Genomic DNA, 16,712 nt, shown 5'->3' on the forward strand with positions numbered 1-16,712 from the left:
CGAGTGATACTGTCAAACTTGTTCAAATTTACCAATTGTGCAACATAGACCTTGTAACTTATGGTTTGACGGTTGCACTTTATCTTGACTGATTAAAGTTACTAACATAATCCATTTCGACAGTACAGCCTCTTTTCTATTTATTTATTGGGGGTTTTCCATCTATTTTAACTGAATTTATGTAGGACAAATAATCTTTATAATCACTGAAATGTTACCTTATTCCGGGGGAAGCAATAAAAGAAGGTAAATACCGTCTCATATTAATAAATAAAATTAGTGTTTTTAGTTCTTAAATATGACAAATTTTGGTTGTGGTCCTTGTGATATACGTATGTGGTTAGACATATTTAATCCTCGGTTAATCGAAATATGCACTTTTGATCCCTCTGCTAGTAAATCTTCAAAATTTTAATAAATTATTTATTGTTATGTTAAAAGTATTGTTACTCCATATTTGAGGGTAATATACTTCTAACAATAATCTAAGAATAACATAATTCTCTATATAAAGGATCAAACAATACACATTGCTTAGCCAAATATATGAAACCGGAATTTATCAATAACTGAGTGTGTTAAGTGCAATTATCCCTATTAATATACTCTCTCCGTTTTAAATTAGATTAGGTACTTTCCTTTTTAGTATGTTTCAAAATAAATGATATATTTTTAAATTTGAAAATAATTTAACTTTAAAGTCTTCATTTTATCCGTAATGAGAAGTTTTTATCATAAATTTTAAAAGTCTTCTACTCCGTGCCGAATCAAATTAACTTATCTAAATTGAAACGGAGGAAATATTTATGATAGTTCCAAGAATCAAACCTTAATGAAGTTATTAATAGTGCCGAAATTATAGTCGGAAGCATTGATTAGAATTAAATAAAAGTGGCTGTCAAAAGAAGTTTCGAGTTGTAATGTAACAGAATCATGTCTGTGCTTTATCTCCTAATTAGGTCATTTTCTAACAAAATTGAATGGTATATATGAGGATAAGAAAAAAGCTGACTGTTGTAAAAGTCATGATACACGTGGAAATACATCTGCAAAAGTGTAACTTGCCCTTTGTTACCACAAATTCGTTTAATGGGTCCCACTGAACAACTGGTCCACGCATCCATAGGCTAGATTTTTGGCCCTACTAATTTAAATTTTTAATAACTGAGCTTTTCCCTAAAATAAATATTCCTCAGAAAGCGCCTCACCGACAAATTTGAGAATAATATATATTTATCTATATATTAATATAATGCACGCCATAGCCAAGCTGACGTGGCATTCTGTTATGCCAATTTTTCTATTTATCTTTTGTTTTAGAATTTTGCTTTTTTTAACCTTTTAAATAATCGTAGCTCTACTAAAAAATTCAATAGTCACCTCTTTTAAAAAGTTATTACATTATCTTTTCCTTAACCGTCGTTCATTAATTACGGCTACCGTTACATACTATAACTTATGGAAAACGCACATTCAAACCTCCTGGAAATCCTATTTCTCTGCACTTTGTGCCCTTCTGCTTCTTCTTACGCCCAAACTACAATCGACCATAGTCAAAGACCAAACTTGCCAAGAAGGAAGGTTAGGGAAATACTAATGTGGTTATAGACTCTATTCTTTACTATTTGTAACTGTATGAGACCATTGATATATTCTCTGGATTGGCAATAGCCAAGTAAAGATGGGACTTGACACAAATGAAATTTGAATCACTAATTATATACAATCTAAAAGTTCGATTAGGTGAAAAAATAATTTCATCTCTATTACACTTAATTGTTGATTTCACGAAAAAAGAACGTAATGCTTTTTTTTGAAAAGTTTCGTAGGAGTAAGCATAATGCCCATCTAAAGGAATTGATCATGTCGGCCTCACAGCAAAAATATTTGTTTCATATGATGTGTCTTTTACATTGGAACAGCAAATAAGTTGCTCTATAGGACTAGGAAAGTTTTGTTTAACTATTGTGTATTGTCATCTTGATATGTACGGGAATAAAATATAAAAGAACTAAGAGTTCTTCGGGGGGAAAATTGGTTACCAAGCTAGGAAAAAGGGATATTTGACAGTTTCTCTGATAAAATGAAGAGGCCGGTTAGGTAATTTAGAAGAAAAAAAAAAGTCAAAAAACTTATAGTTAAGACTCATAAAATTTTGGTTTGTGGATTTATGACAGATGGATTCGGGTTTTTTGTTTCTTTTTTTCTTGCCTTACATGGAAAAACCATAAGACAAATCTTTAATTCGCTATGGAAAAAAATTAGATACTTATATACACATGTTAAGGGGCAGTTTTTTTATTTTGTGAATTTGCGCCAAAGGATTCGAGTTTGCTTTGTTTCTCTTTTAGTTGCCTTACAAGGAAAAATCATAATACCACAAAAATTTAATTCTCTAATAATTATTTTTAGATACTTATATACATATAGTAAGGAAAAATAATGTTTAAAATTTATTACGTATGCTAAAAAATTCTTTACATGTTTTAAGGGGGACAAAAATTATTGTTGCATCTCTATAGGTAAAACATAAATCAATTTATATGACAAAAAACCTTACATGACAACAAAGTACAGAAAAGGAAAAAACAAGTGTTAATACTTAAATGAGTTAAATATTATTTTAAAATTTAGAAGGCTGCATATCTAATTACTAATAAATATTAAAGAGTAGCTCGGTGCACAATGCATCTTACGTTCACACATTATCTCGGGAAGGATCGTACCTCTAAGGTGTGATGCATTATGCTCTAGGGAACAACATTAAGTAGGAATAGAAGGCAAAAAATCAAGTGTTAATAATAAATAAGATAAATATTATTTTAAATTTTTAGATGTATGTAAATTTAATTACTAATAAATATTAAAGGACAATTCGGTACACACATGCATTTCGCGTTCACGCAGGATTAGGAGAAGGGCCACACCCTAAGGGGTCATTTGGTACGCGGGATAAGATGAAATAAGATGTGGCATTAAATTTATACCATATTTGGTTGACGGTATAAATTTATTCCATGATAAATATATATACTGTCAACCAAACATGATATAAATTTAATCTTAGTCTTAATACAGGATATCCCACATTATCCTATCAAACTTGGGATTATATTATTCTACCTCTCTAATAGGATAAATTAGTCCAGAGATTATAATCCCAAAATAATTTAGTTCGCGTATCAAATGACCCCTCAGGGTGTGGTGCATTATTCTCGAGGGAACAACATTAAGTTGGGGTTGGAAGGCAAGATGACTTACGTGTGCCAAAAGTCTAATAAATATTATTGTTTGTAATAATTACTATATATTACCAAGGAACAGTATTTGCCTCTAAATACAATCACTACTAAATATTATTATATATAATAATTTGTATAGTATTACTTATGAATAACATTTAACAGGATTTAAAGGCTTAATTTATAAAATTACAAAAATTACAATTATTAATATATTTTTTTATATGTATGTCTTACATTATCTTTTATATTGTTGGCGTTATGAAAATTATAAATTTTTAATCTCGACTAAAATTGTTAAGAGAATCACTTTGTAATGTACTAATATTTCACCGCGCGAAGAGCGGACAATTTAACTACTTATTCAATAATCCCTAGTGAGTAACGAAACACGACTCTTAACATTTTTTAAAAAACTAGTTTCTCGCGATGTGCGTTGAGTACCAAAATTTTGAAGTCTTGAAAAGTGATTTTTTTTATAATTAATGAATATTATTCCTATTTAGCTAACTCAATTAAAAGAAAATCTGATGACCGAAAGTTCCCTTAAATTCTTATAGTCTATGAGTTATGTATTTTCTTTAGAAGCCAATAGCACAAACTGTTGATTCATCTTGACATTGTCCACTTTAATTCTTCACTCCAAATATATGACCTATATACTTCTTTGAGAAAATAATTGGAAAAGGAAAATATTGATATATATGTAATACCCTAAAAGAAAAGAAAAAAAGAAACATGACCATATCTTTTCCAGAAAATCCAAAAAAATGGATATGAATTTGTGTAAATTTAATAACTTAAGCTTCTTGTTGTTACAGATTTATTTGGTTTTTTTTGTGCAAACTAATTTTGATAATTAAGAAAGTGACTCACATATTAGCAAATTAATTAATTTTATTAAAGCAATGATAATTAACTCAGAACAATACCTTGATCTGGTAATTAAAGTAAAAAATAAAAATAAATAACAAACAATTCAATAATTTGGTAATATCATAAAAGTAAGAGCCAAATGACAAAGATATTATAAGAAACAACAATACATCAAATGTTGCTATCTAGTGCAAAAACAAACAAAAGCTATAAGCTAAAAGCGGTTAGGAGGGGGGGGGGGGGGGGGAGTTCAGACAAAAGACAAAAATATTAACTTTGCTATTACACAAATTGAATACATTAGATCTCATCATATGAATATTTTTATGATTTTATCCCAAAAAAATCATTGGAAGTCCAACAAACATCAAACATAAGCATTGAATTATCTTTTATCATCATCATACTTCCAAAATGTACAAGAATCAAAAGCTACATTCTGTATCCAAAGAGATTTCATTACCTTTTGTTAAGCTCCTAATGTTGCCTTCATGAAACAAATCATGGCTCTGAATACCATTCAAAACTCATGGGAAACGAATGAACTCTAATGAAAGGAGATTATAAATTCACTAGGTTTTTGGTCTCTCTCTTTCTTTTCCAAAGGTAACGTCTAGCCCTTCAGTCCCCCCGTAGATTCTTGTAATAAAGGTGAAACTACTAATTGCCATATTAAACGTACAATTAATGTTGAAGGAATTAAAAAATTTCCTACCACTCCAAGTTAGTTCTTGAAATACAACATCAAACATTTGAAATTATATTTTCGTACTTTAATGCAGGATAGTTATTTAAATTTTAAAGGGCAAAAAAGTTGTTCTAATGTTTCGACAATATCTTTGAATCTACAGTAATTTTACATGTTGTCTTTAAAAAATATTTTTAATTTGTTAAATATATGTCTCCTTATTAAAATTGATGTACTATAAAACACGGTGGCGAAGCCACCTTATAGGAAGGGGTGTCAAATGACATTCCTTCGCAGAAAAAATACAGTGTAGGTAGGCAAAAAATATATATGTATATTTACTATGTATTGACTCCCTTTAATTTTCCGGTATGTTTACTTTTATATATTGTGATATCCCTTAACGAAAATTCTGGCTCCGCCACTAATAACACATCTAAAATCTTCTAGGACCGGGGGAAGTGCACAGATAGCCACTGATTAGAAATGTTTTTACTTTTTAGCCACTATTTTAAATGTATTTACTCTTTAGCCAGTGCTTAATAAATTTTTATCCGCCGGATAAAAATACCCTTGTGCTAGACATAGGTGCTGTAACGCCTTATTGTAACAACTGGGATAAGATTCAATTATAATTTGCCACTTAAAGCCTACAATGAGCTCGTCAAGTAAAGAGCTTGCAACTGCTAAAGTTGCAAGTCCATCATAAATAAATCATTACTTTGGAAAATACGAGATTCAGAGAAGGTCAATCCTCATGAGTCACGATTGTGTTCTGAAATTCAAACTCATTTAAGAAAAAAATGCAGCTAAATAATTCGATCAGCTCATGTGATGTTTATAACAACTGCTAGGTATAGAAAATATTACATGTCTATAATGTGTAATACTACTAATTTATGAGAATTTACCTTGGAAAATTTACAGGAGGTTCCAGGCTACTCACAAGTATGCCGAAATCTATGTCTTTGTCTTCGAACTTCTTAATGAAAGGGTGGCTCTGTAAGTGACATTGTAGTAAAGTAAGCAGTTGCATATTTAAGCTCAGCAGCTAAAGGAAAAACATGAAAGATGATGCACTGAGTTATACTTACCAAAAGGTCCAAAGCTGAAGATCTATCCCTTGGGTCCTTTTGTATGCTGTGTAAATAGAGCAATGCAGTGAGCTAGATTATCATTACCAAACTTTAACTCCTTGTACCTGCTTGAGACAACGAAGGGGAACCTTGGAGCAACGGTAAATTTGTCTCCGTGTGATCTATAGGTCACGGATTCGAGCCGTGGAATCAACCACTGATGCTTGCATTAGGGTAAGCTGCCTACATCACACCCCCTTAGGGTGCGGCCCTTCCCCGAACCCTGCGTGAACGCAGGATGCTTCATGCACCGGGCTGCCCTTTTTTACTACTTGAGACAACAATTAACAATACTAGCCTAATTTTTCCAAAAAGACTGTCCTCGAAACAGGCAGCAAGCAAGATATGAATAGATAATGAGTAAACTAGGAGTTAACTATTTTTAATTAAATTAAATTTAGGGTGAACAATTAAGTCAGGTCTCAAATTCAAAAACAATGATATACAACCTTAGACTTAGTTCAATCATCATCAAGGTGATATAGAAAGAAAGCAACAGAAGTAAACTTGGTGGAGAATCCATTATCAGTTCCATCTTTGCTTGGCGAGCACAATTCAAAGTCTTTAAGACACAAGCAAAAGAAACAGTATTCTTACCAAGCAGAAACAAATGAACAGAATTCTGGGGAAAATTGATCTGCTGGAGCAGACGGTGGTGGACTGCTAACAATAGCCTCCAGAAGCTCATAAAAGCTCGGCCATGCTTGCTGGTCCTCCGACTGTATGTATGGAAAACGTCCAATAGCACATTCAAGGATGACCATGCCCAAGCTCCAGATATCACTCTTGTAGTCATAGGTACTTCCACTTATTCTTTCAGGCTTAAACCAGGGTAATGAAGGAGTCAGTTTATAGTTGGAAACTAAAAGGCATTCTCGCCAAACTATTCCTAGAAGGAGTTGTTCATAAAATAGCTGAAGCTACTCGTAATGGACTAATTCAAAATAAAGAGCAATTACCAAAACACAGAAGAAAACAACTCTAGTGATGTAGGAAGAGGACTTACTGCCATGTAATTGTAAGTCCCAACAAATGTATCTCTTTGACCCATAGAGCTGGCTAGCATTGCACTTACACCAAAATCAGTAATTTTAACTTCTCCTTTGTGGTTCACTAGCAAGTTTGATGGCTTTATGTCTCTGTGGATAACATGTCTCTCATTATGCAAGTAGACAAGACCTTGTAAAACCTGGAAAGAAAACATTAGCAATGAAGCAAAAAGTCATCATCTGGAGAGCAGAAACTTGTTCAAACATTAGTTTCTAGAAAGCCAAGAACCTGCTTGCAAACAACTGCGAGATATGGTTCAAGAATAGTCTTAAGTTGCCTGATTACATCAGCTAAAGATCCACGGTCCATATACTCAAGAACCAGAGAAATAGCTCCATTGTGATAGAAAGAGTGGTAGCATACAACAACATGTGAACATTGTGATGCTTGATTTATTTTCAGTTCTTGCACTATCTGCTTACGAATATCTTCCTGTATAGTCATCTGGATAACCTGGGTCAGAAGCAATCACCCGTCAACATTAAAAGAGATGACCAGCATGAAGTTAAACCAAAATACAACTTCCCGGAACAACAAGAAGCTAGTAGACACTTTAACAAAAAGTGACAATGGCCCAGTAAGCAAGGGTCAAATTGCGGCAAACCATATGTAGATTTTGTAATGAAAGATTCTGCAAATTGTCATTCCAAGAATAGTTAAGACGCATTTGTTTGTTGATTCCTTTATTCAAATGCTAAAAATGGTTCTCTAAAGGATTAGAATCTCTTTTTCACAAATACTTGTTCTTCTACAATTCATTGAAGGAGGATCACTCGCATAGCCACTATTCCATGACATTGACATTTACAGAGAGTAATGCGTAAGTAATGCACTTTTCTTGGTCCTAAATATATGCAAACATCAGTAACCAATTAAATTTGAAAAAAGAGGAATGTTAAAACATTCTTGCTTGATGAGTACTGACCTTCAAAGCAAACAATGTTCCAACCCATTTATGGCGAACAAGTTGAACAACACCACCACTTCCCTTTCCGATGACTTTGATGGTTTCAAGATCTTCCAATGAGAACTGAAGATCTATCTCCTTAGTTTCTGAGGCCTGTGAACATTATATTATGCACAAGAAATTGAAACTTTCTATAAGATCACAGAAATGTTCCATAGTGAATTTTGACTAAACCTAAGGGTATATCCGCTAACTAATCAAATAATCAATCCTTAGCTGAAGATAAATTCGACTTTGAGGAAATAATACAGACAAAAATATGTGCAAATTTACAACAGTTAAAAATTTTAAATTTCCTACTCATAATGTCATAGCGACTAGAGCTACATAAATAACTGAAAATAATCTGAGTAACTTAAAATGGAATAATAATCAAGACGCCTCAGACTGGAGTCTCAATTGAAAATAATTGCAATGTGAAAACATAAACTACAATTAGAAGATGGGGAATTGAAATAAAAGGTTTATTTAGAGAGAAAAAAGGTTAAAGTCTTAAGCACATGGAGCAAAGCGTGAAGACAATATTCTTCAACTTGGACAGACTCCTTCTTGCTGCTCCTCAGATATGCAGCAAGATAAAGCATCCTGAATCATTTGAAGCTCTCTTGTTTGGGTATTACTAATTTATTACTGCACAAAATTGTTTGTGTTGAATCTTTGAGTCTTTCCTTCAATGAGAGGAGAATTTTCCATCAAAAAGCTTACATCTCAAAAGCACGACATAGAAAGAATTGAATGGGTTGTTACAAATACACTTTCCCATCTGGCCAATGCTCTTTATAGTTTTATATCCTCTACTCTACTCTTTCCAACATATTGCCTTCTTTTCCTTTTTTTCTGATAGGAGAAAACTCTTGCCAAGTTGTGTGCCAAAAAGTAGAGAACCTACACAGAAATATAGTTCTCTATAAATGGCATCTAATTCTCTATACATACAGGAGAACTTCTTGGGTGCACCAAAACTAACAAATAGTAAGAGGTTATTCCTCAGATTTATTAAATCATTTTCTAAACCCTTAAAAACTTTACTTCTACTCTCTAAAGGTCTATTTAGAAATGTCCGGTCCTGCTATGCGATTGCAACACATTCTTCACTAAGCCCGACATCACCTACTGTACCCAAATATAATTCAAAAGAAACCACCAGAGTGTGAAGCCACCTGGAACCATATTGCCTTCTCCTACCAAAGCTAATACACAGCCACATGAGAAAGTTGATATGCCATCAAAGCATCTGAGATTCCTTTCTGTCCAAATACACCAAAATATACTTGCTGGGGTCATCTGCCAGATCCTCTTGATGGTTCTGTCAATTTTGCGATGGTTCCAACTTTCAACTGCTTCTTTTATGCCTTGTGGGGTTGTCCAACTGATGCCAAAAACTGAAAGGAACATGTGCCACAAATCTGCAGCCACTCTGCAGTGCAATAGCAAATGGTTTATAGATTCTGAGCTGTCCAGACACATGTAATATCTATTGAAAATTCCTTCTACATAAGTTGTCTTGAGTCAAAATAGCACCTTTAAGAGCTATCCAGGTGAAGCACATGATCTTTGTAGGGAGTTTGTCTTCCATATAAGCTTCCATGGCCAAAGTTCAATTACTTCATTGCTAGCACACTATTTCTTGTATCCTGCCTTCATTGAATAACAACCTCCATTGAGATTGCCCCACCTTAGACTGTCTTGAGCTTTTGTGTTCATTTGAAAGCTTTCCAGTAGCTGGATAATCCCAGATCTTATACTGGGATAAACCCCTAATCATTGTAACAAAACGACCCCTAATTCTTTGTATATATTTTCCAACAAATAACTAAGAAAAACTCTCCCCTTTCCTTTACTTTTTCCATCCACTATATTGCCATCTCCAACCAAAGCTAATAAAGACGCGTGAGAAAGTTTACTGCTTTATCATCCATTTGTTGAAATGAGTTTCTTTAACAAACAAATACACCAAATGGCACTTAAAGCTTTACTTTCGAAACCTTCGTCTTTAACCCTTTATCACATATCGGTAGATAAAGCTAAGGGCATCCGTGGACTATAGCTGATAGATCTACAATGAACTCAATTAATATGCTAGATGATCTTAGCTAGACTCGGGCTAAAGTGCTGAATGCAGTAGCTATGAACCATTTATCGAGATTCTAAATTCAGAACATAGCATCTCTATCAGAGGTCCATAAACATGGATCTCCATTTTGGCATCTTAAGAACTGTATTTGGTATACATTCTGACGGTTTGGAAAAGATACCACAGTAAGGCACCACAAGCTGCAAAAAGAAGAGATTCATTCTCTCATGATTGAAAAGTATATCTCTAGATTTTTCTGGTCTGGACTTGAAAAAGGAGGCATGCACCACTGGGTTTCCTGGTACAATCTTTGTTTTCCATATGAGGAAGGGGGTGCTAACTTCAGGAGACTAGATGACAGTTGTTTGGCATTCAATGCTAAAAGAGGTGGAAGTTTAGAACCGCTGATTCCATGTCGTCACAATTCATGAAGGCCAAGTAGTGTGGTAGTTCTCATCCTCTCACAGAGGTATGGACCAAGGGTCAGTCTCATAGTTGGAAAGCTATGTGTGGCATTAAGGATAGTGTGGACTCTAACATCTTATGGAATATTGGCAGGGGAAACATTAGTTTTTGATTTGATAATTGGTCCACCATTGATCCTTTATACAAAAAGATTGATGATGGCTTGGCTCAACACAATATTCTTATCAATGAAGTGTTTATAGATGGGCAGTGGGATTGGTCTTGTCTTCATGCTCAAGTTCCAGTCAATATTAAGAGGCAAATGTCTCAAATGCATGTTGTTCTCAATCCAGATGCTGATGACATTCCACACTGGATATGCTCAAGTACAGGTAATTTCTCTGTAGCTACTGCCTGGAAACTCCTCAGACAGAGGAGCCACACAAATCAATATGACTCCAAGATCTAGCACAATGACATTCCTTTCAAGATGTCATTCCTAACTTGGAGAGCAATATATGACAGACTCTCCACTGATGATAAGATCATCAGGTTTGGTATCAACTTACCCTAAGTGTGCTCATGTTGCATGAGTCCTGGAATGGTCAACGGATCCGAGACAGTGGAAAATCTATTCTGTAAAGGCTATTATGCTCAAAATATCTGGAAATACTTTGTTGGTCCTCAAGGGATTACATACAGAAACGTAAATATGAGAACTCTTATTATCAACTGCTGGAATCAGAGGACTAAGAACTTTGTTATTGCTTATGTGCTTAAAATTATCCCTCCCTTTGTGTTGTGGGAACTATGGAGATCAAGGTGTAGCTCCAAATATGGAATGGAAAGACCATCTGCTGCTAGATCTATCTCCTTTATAGCTTTCAACATTACTGACAAACTGAAAGCTAAATTTGGTAATACCAGACTTGGTGAAGGCTGGGTTGACATATGCAATCTCAACAACATTTCTCTCAATGAAGTATCTATTATCAGTGTCGGATGGATCAGACCCCCCATTCTCTTTGTTAAACTCAATAGTGATGGCTCATGTATTGATGGTAAATGTGGTGCTGGAGATGTGACCAGAGATTTCAGGGGGAAATTCATTATGGCATGCTCCATTCACTTGGGGATGGTACCAGCAACTGTGCAGAAGCATGTGCTTTAGAGTTTGGTATCAACTGGTGGATACAAAGAGGGCACAACTTAATCATAGGTGAGACAGACTCACTACTCCTGCATAACTGCATTTCTGGTTTTTGGCCTACCCCCTGGAGGATTGACAACAAAGTGAGACAACTTAAAACACTGGTGGAAAGCCACAGGGTCATCACCAGACATTGTTTCAGAGAAGCTAACAGAGTTGCAAATAGAATGGCTGCCTTGAGTCACAATTCAGAAGAAGTGTACATATATACTAACTTTAATACTCTCCCCCGTCATGTTAGAAGTTTTCTAAAATGCTGATAGATGGCAACTTCCTACATTTCGAGTCAAGAAGAGAAAACCAAGCAAGCTTGTTTACGAGCCTCCTTGAAGTAACAGCTTTATTGCCACATTTTTTGTTGTTTTGCTTTTGTGAGGAAGTGTTAGCTGAAGTAGTCTCTAACTTAACTTACCTCTATCACATCTTCTAAAGAAGGCTTGGTTATATCCACCTTCTTCAAATGTACTCTCTTCAAAAGTGGCAATAAAACCGGTACTCGATTAAGGTAAAATAAAAAATAAGAAAAAAAAGTGCAATGAAATCTATTATTCTCCAAATAAGTACAAATAATAGATTTAGGACCCAGTAAATCAAATGGGCAGGTAGAATTTTGGAACTCAAACCCATAAAGTTCAAATGATGGATCAGTCTCAGCACTCAGATACAAGTACAGTAATTACGGATGACACAATTTCACAACCAATGCATAGAACAACCAAAAAGACTTCCCTTCCTCGCCAAATATGCAATCTCGTGGACCACAACTCAAATCAACGTGCTAGTCAATCATAGAAAAAATAATGAATTCAGATATCTGAACATAAAGCATTTTGGAATACCAAATGCTCAAACTACACGCAGAGTACATTAGTAACATAAATCACAGCTAACAAAGAGATAAAAGGAAACTCAACAAAAGTTATTGAAACTGAAAAATAGCTAACCGGGGATTCATTCTCTTCAGAAATTAATCTCAGTCCTTTCTGGTTTAAAAGTAAATCGCCGTCGTGAAAGGTTCCACTGGCTGTCCTGAATTATAAACAAGCACAAGCACTAATTAATTGTCACCTTTTCGCAAGAGATTTAATCACTAGTAAATAAATGGGATTAAAATAAAACGTCTAATACAAGTATATTAGAGGTAATTACAAGAAGCTGGAGATAGGGGTATCTTGAGCAGGTACAGAGAGCTTAAGTTCCTTCAATGGCTTCGTCGTCTTCATTATTTGATCTCTATGCCTAGGGTTTGGTAGAAAGAGTGTTGAGATTTGAGATTTTGAAAAGTGAAATGGACCGCCCAACTGCGGAGAAAGGTACACTGAATTTCAAACTCAGACCAGCGCCAACAAATAATAATTCTATTACTACAAGACAAGTTTGCCTCTATACCCGCTTATGCCTTGTGTCAAAAAAACTGAACGTTATGCAAATTTCTTAATTTTTATTTTTAGCATATAGTCTTTAAAGCCTTGTGATATTTGAATTTGAGTTTGTTATACTTGGTAGCTTTATTTAAAAGGGACTATTGAGCCTCTTCTTTAAAATAAAAAATTTAATAAGGAATTGATCCCATTTCAAGATTAAGGCTAAATTATATGTTAATTATCTTTTAGAAGGATTGAAGCTTATTTGTAAGTGTATTGGGTAAAATATGTTATGACATGTGGCCGTTCAAGAAAGGGTTACGTGGAGCCCAAGACACGGTGAAGACTGAAGACAATTGTTTCGTTTATCACCCGAAAGAATAATATTCATAAAGATGTGATAAATGCTCTTCTCCCGGTAGCATTCAATAGAGAATATTCATAGCATTAAGAGCAGTTATCCGTTACAAGGAATTTGGTATTTATGTTCACCGTTACATCTCCATAAATGCCCCTCATAATTGACATTATAGAAGGGCACGACCCTAGGACTTTATTCATAGCTATAAATAGTGAGCTCAGTTGTCATTGTAAAGGGATAATTTTCTAGCAAACTTATACTACATTTTATACAAAGCTCAATCCAATTTTATCTTCTGATTTCTCGATTCTTTTGTTGTTGTGCCTGGAAACCTTATTCCTGGAATTGTTGTTTCTGTTGTTTCCTCTATATCTTAAGGCTAAGTATTGCGTAACTCTTCAATTATTTATTTATTTCAAAATCAAATTAATTCACTTATCTAGAAACAACGTATAAATTCAATTGTACCGTTTTACAGGTAAACAGTTTGGCGCCCACCGTGGGGCCTAGATAGTCGTGTAATTAAATTGATCTTTGCTTTTTTTACTAGCGTGTTTTGATCGTTTTTGTCTTAGAAAAAATCACAAAAAATGGCAGATAACATTGTTAACGACATGCACGACCTCGAGATTCAAGGGGATCAGCCTCATTCTGAGGACTCAATCAGCGATACCCATAACGAAGGGAGTGACGCTACACCAGTGCATGGCATGCAGTATCATCGACATGTTCGGGGGATCACTCCCAATGACGCTAATGAAGAGCATGCCGTCGACACGGTAAGTGTCTTGCAAGAGCAACAAGCGATCATTTTAGGCTACCTCACACGACAAGATAAAGTTATGACGGAGTTGAAGCAAGCGCTGTCGGGAGCTTCAAATAATGCAAATAGATGAAATCTAATCCCTCCCGCGATTCCCACAAATCAAACAACACGGAGGATCGACAACAACACTTTCAGGGGTGAAATTGGCTCTGATGGGCAGGGGAACAGATCTGATCTCAACAACGAGAATGATTCTTTCAAGAATGAACTTTTACGGTTCATGAGGGAAGTAAACGCCCGCATGGACCAGATCCCGAGCGTGCCACCAATGCTAAAAGGCCCAGACTCGAAGAAGTATACTCAATTGTCGAACAAGCCAAGTGCGACACCAGAGTTAATCCCGAAGCGGTTCAAAATGCCTGAAATGCCAAAGTATGATGGAACTTTAGACCCCTAGGAGCACATTACCACCTACACAACAACGATAAAAGGGAATGATTTAGCTCCTCACGAAATTGAATTTGTGCTGCTGAAGAAATTTGGAGAAACCCTCACGAGGGGGGCCTTGACGTGGTATTCGTTGTTACCCAAGCATTCCATAGATTCCTTCGAAATGATTGCGGATTCTTTTATCAAGGCTCATGTCGGGGCAAAAAAAGTACAAGCCCGAAAGGCCGACATATTCAGGATAGCGCAAGGAGAGCCTGAGCTGCTACGAGAGTTCATTACTCAATTCCAGAATGAGAGAATGTTGCTCCTGGTTGTCCCGGGTGAATGGGCGGCTGAGGCGTTCACCAAAGGATTGAATCTGATGAGTCAAGACGCTTCCCAGAAATTGAAAGAGAGCCTACACGAGTTTCAAGCAATGATCTGGATGGACGTCCACAACCAGTATGAATCAAAAATAAGGATCAAAGATGATCAGGTTAGTTGTCCATCGTCGATCAAAGGACGGGAAAAGAATAAGGAAAAATCAAAATATGATTATTACGCGGATATGCGGACTTCGAGGGGCCGATTTTTGCCTTACAAATGAACCGAAGGCCGTAGCATAGGTTTTTGGACAGCGGACAGGTTCCCGATCGACAGGAGGACCGATCGCGATCGGAATAATCGGTCACTGCAGGATAAAGAAGTGGCAGGATCACGTGATCCTTCCTACCCCAAATTATGATAATATAACTTTAACGTCAGTATAGTGGAATTAGTATCGGCCATGAGAAATATCAAAGAAGCACGGTTCCCAAGACCGATGAGATCTGATTCTAACCAGAGGGATCCCAACTTGTGGTGTGAATACCACGGGACGAATGGCCACCGGACAGGGGACTGTCGACATCTCCGGGAGGAAGTGGAAACGTTACTAAAGAATGGTAACCTCAAAGAATTCTTAAGTGGCCGAGCTAAGAACAATTATGGTCGAAAACGAGACAACGTGGAACCCTTGAAAGCGGGAAAAGATCCCCCGCGTCAAACAATCAACATGATCTTCGGAGGGAACAAGATTAACGGGGTCACTTTTTTAGCAGCAAAGAAGACGAAAGTATCAATAACGCATAGCAAAAGGCTTCGGGAAGACGATATCACTTTTACGGAGAAGGACGTAGACAGATTGCTGCTACCACACAACGACGCATTGGTAATTTCTTTAAATGTGCTAGATTGTAAGATTAAATGTGTTTTAGTGGATCCATGGAGTTCGGCTAATATCATACAATAGAGAGTATTGGAGCAAGCTAAACTCACTGGAAGCATTATTCCGGCCACAAAGCTCCTCGTCAGATTCAACCTCGCAAGTGTGACAACTCGGCAAGAAATTTTATTACTCACAAAACTGAAGGAGTAACGAAAATAACTCTTTCCGAAGTGGTAGATGAAAGTTGTACCTTCAACATACCATCAATTGCTGAAGTTTCCAACACATGAGGGAATTAAGCAGATAAGAGGCGATCAACCAACGACAAGGGAGATGAATGCAATTTCGGTCTCCAGTAGCAAAGGAAATGAACATGTGGCATAGCAATTACAAGGCCCGACACCTACTCCTGAACTAGATGAAATTAGCCCGACGTCAGAAGATAATCAAGTGTCGAGAAATTTCTAAGTTCCATAAGAGACTGATGTGACGAAGTCCACATCAGAAGAGTTGTAGCAAGTGGCATTGTTCGAGGAATTCCTAGAAAGGAAATTCCACCTGGAGACAGGACTGCACCCGGAACTCAGGTCCGACTTCATTAAATTCCTTAAATATAACGTCGATTGTTTTGCATGGTCTCATGAGGATATGACAGGTATCCCGACAGAGGTAGCCATACACAAGTTAAGTTTGGATCCTAACATACCTCCGGTAAGACAAAAGAAGCCTCTGATCACCGAAGCCAAGAATAAATTCGTCAAAGAAGAGGTAACCCGCTTACTTAATATTAGTTCGATCCGGGAGGTAAGATATTCAGACTGGCTAACTAATGTAGTAGTAGTTCCTAAAAAGAACAATAAGTTTTGCATGTGCGTAGATTATAAAGATCTTAATAAGACGTGCCCGAAAGACTCGTTCACATTGCCAAACATCGATC

General features: G+C 36.0%; 2 protein-coding genes across 3 annotated transcripts; one reads left to right on the plus strand and one right to left on the minus strand.

Annotated features, from left to right (window-relative positions):
- Nucleotides 1–5,574: 5,574 nt before the first annotated feature.
- Nucleotides 5,575–13,064, minus strand: LOC104092097 (mitogen-activated protein kinase kinase 6). Of its 2 annotated transcripts, none has more exons than XM_009597600.4 (8): nucleotides 12,798–13,064; nucleotides 12,593–12,677; nucleotides 7,918–8,052; nucleotides 7,221–7,445; nucleotides 6,949–7,131; nucleotides 6,540–6,763; nucleotides 5,901–6,007; nucleotides 5,575–5,806 (listed from the first exon to the last, which is right to left on the minus strand). In XM_009597600.4, exons 1-7 carry the CDS (start codon nucleotides 12,869–12,871, stop codon nucleotides 5,923–5,925), a joined length of 1,011 nt encoding a protein of 336 aa, XP_009595895.1. In that variant the 5' UTR covers nucleotides 12,872–13,064; the 3' UTR covers nucleotides 5,575–5,806; nucleotides 5,901–5,922. The 2 variants fall into 2 exon arrangements, with proteins under 2 accessions (XP_009595895.1, XP_009595894.1); XM_009597599.4 differs by having other exon boundaries at nucleotides 5,901–5,946; nucleotides 12,798–13,062.
- Nucleotides 13,065–14,752: 1,688 nt separating this feature from the next.
- LOC138897995 (uncharacterized) lies at nucleotides 14,753–15,859 on the plus strand. The gene is made up of 2 exons (XM_070184026.1): nucleotides 14,753–15,064; nucleotides 15,413–15,859. The coding sequence occupies exons 1-2, from the start codon at nucleotides 14,753–14,755 to the stop codon at nucleotides 15,857–15,859; spliced, it is 759 nt and encodes a 252-aa protein (XP_070040127.1).
- The last annotated feature ends 853 nt before the right edge of the window (nucleotides 15,860–16,712 follow it).

This window comes from Nicotiana tomentosiformis, chromosome 8 (genome assembly GCF_000390325.3).
Source record: "Nicotiana tomentosiformis chromosome 8, ASM39032v3, whole genome shotgun sequence".
NCBI classification, from domain to species: domain Eukaryota; kingdom Viridiplantae; phylum Streptophyta; class Magnoliopsida; order Solanales; family Solanaceae; genus Nicotiana; species Nicotiana tomentosiformis.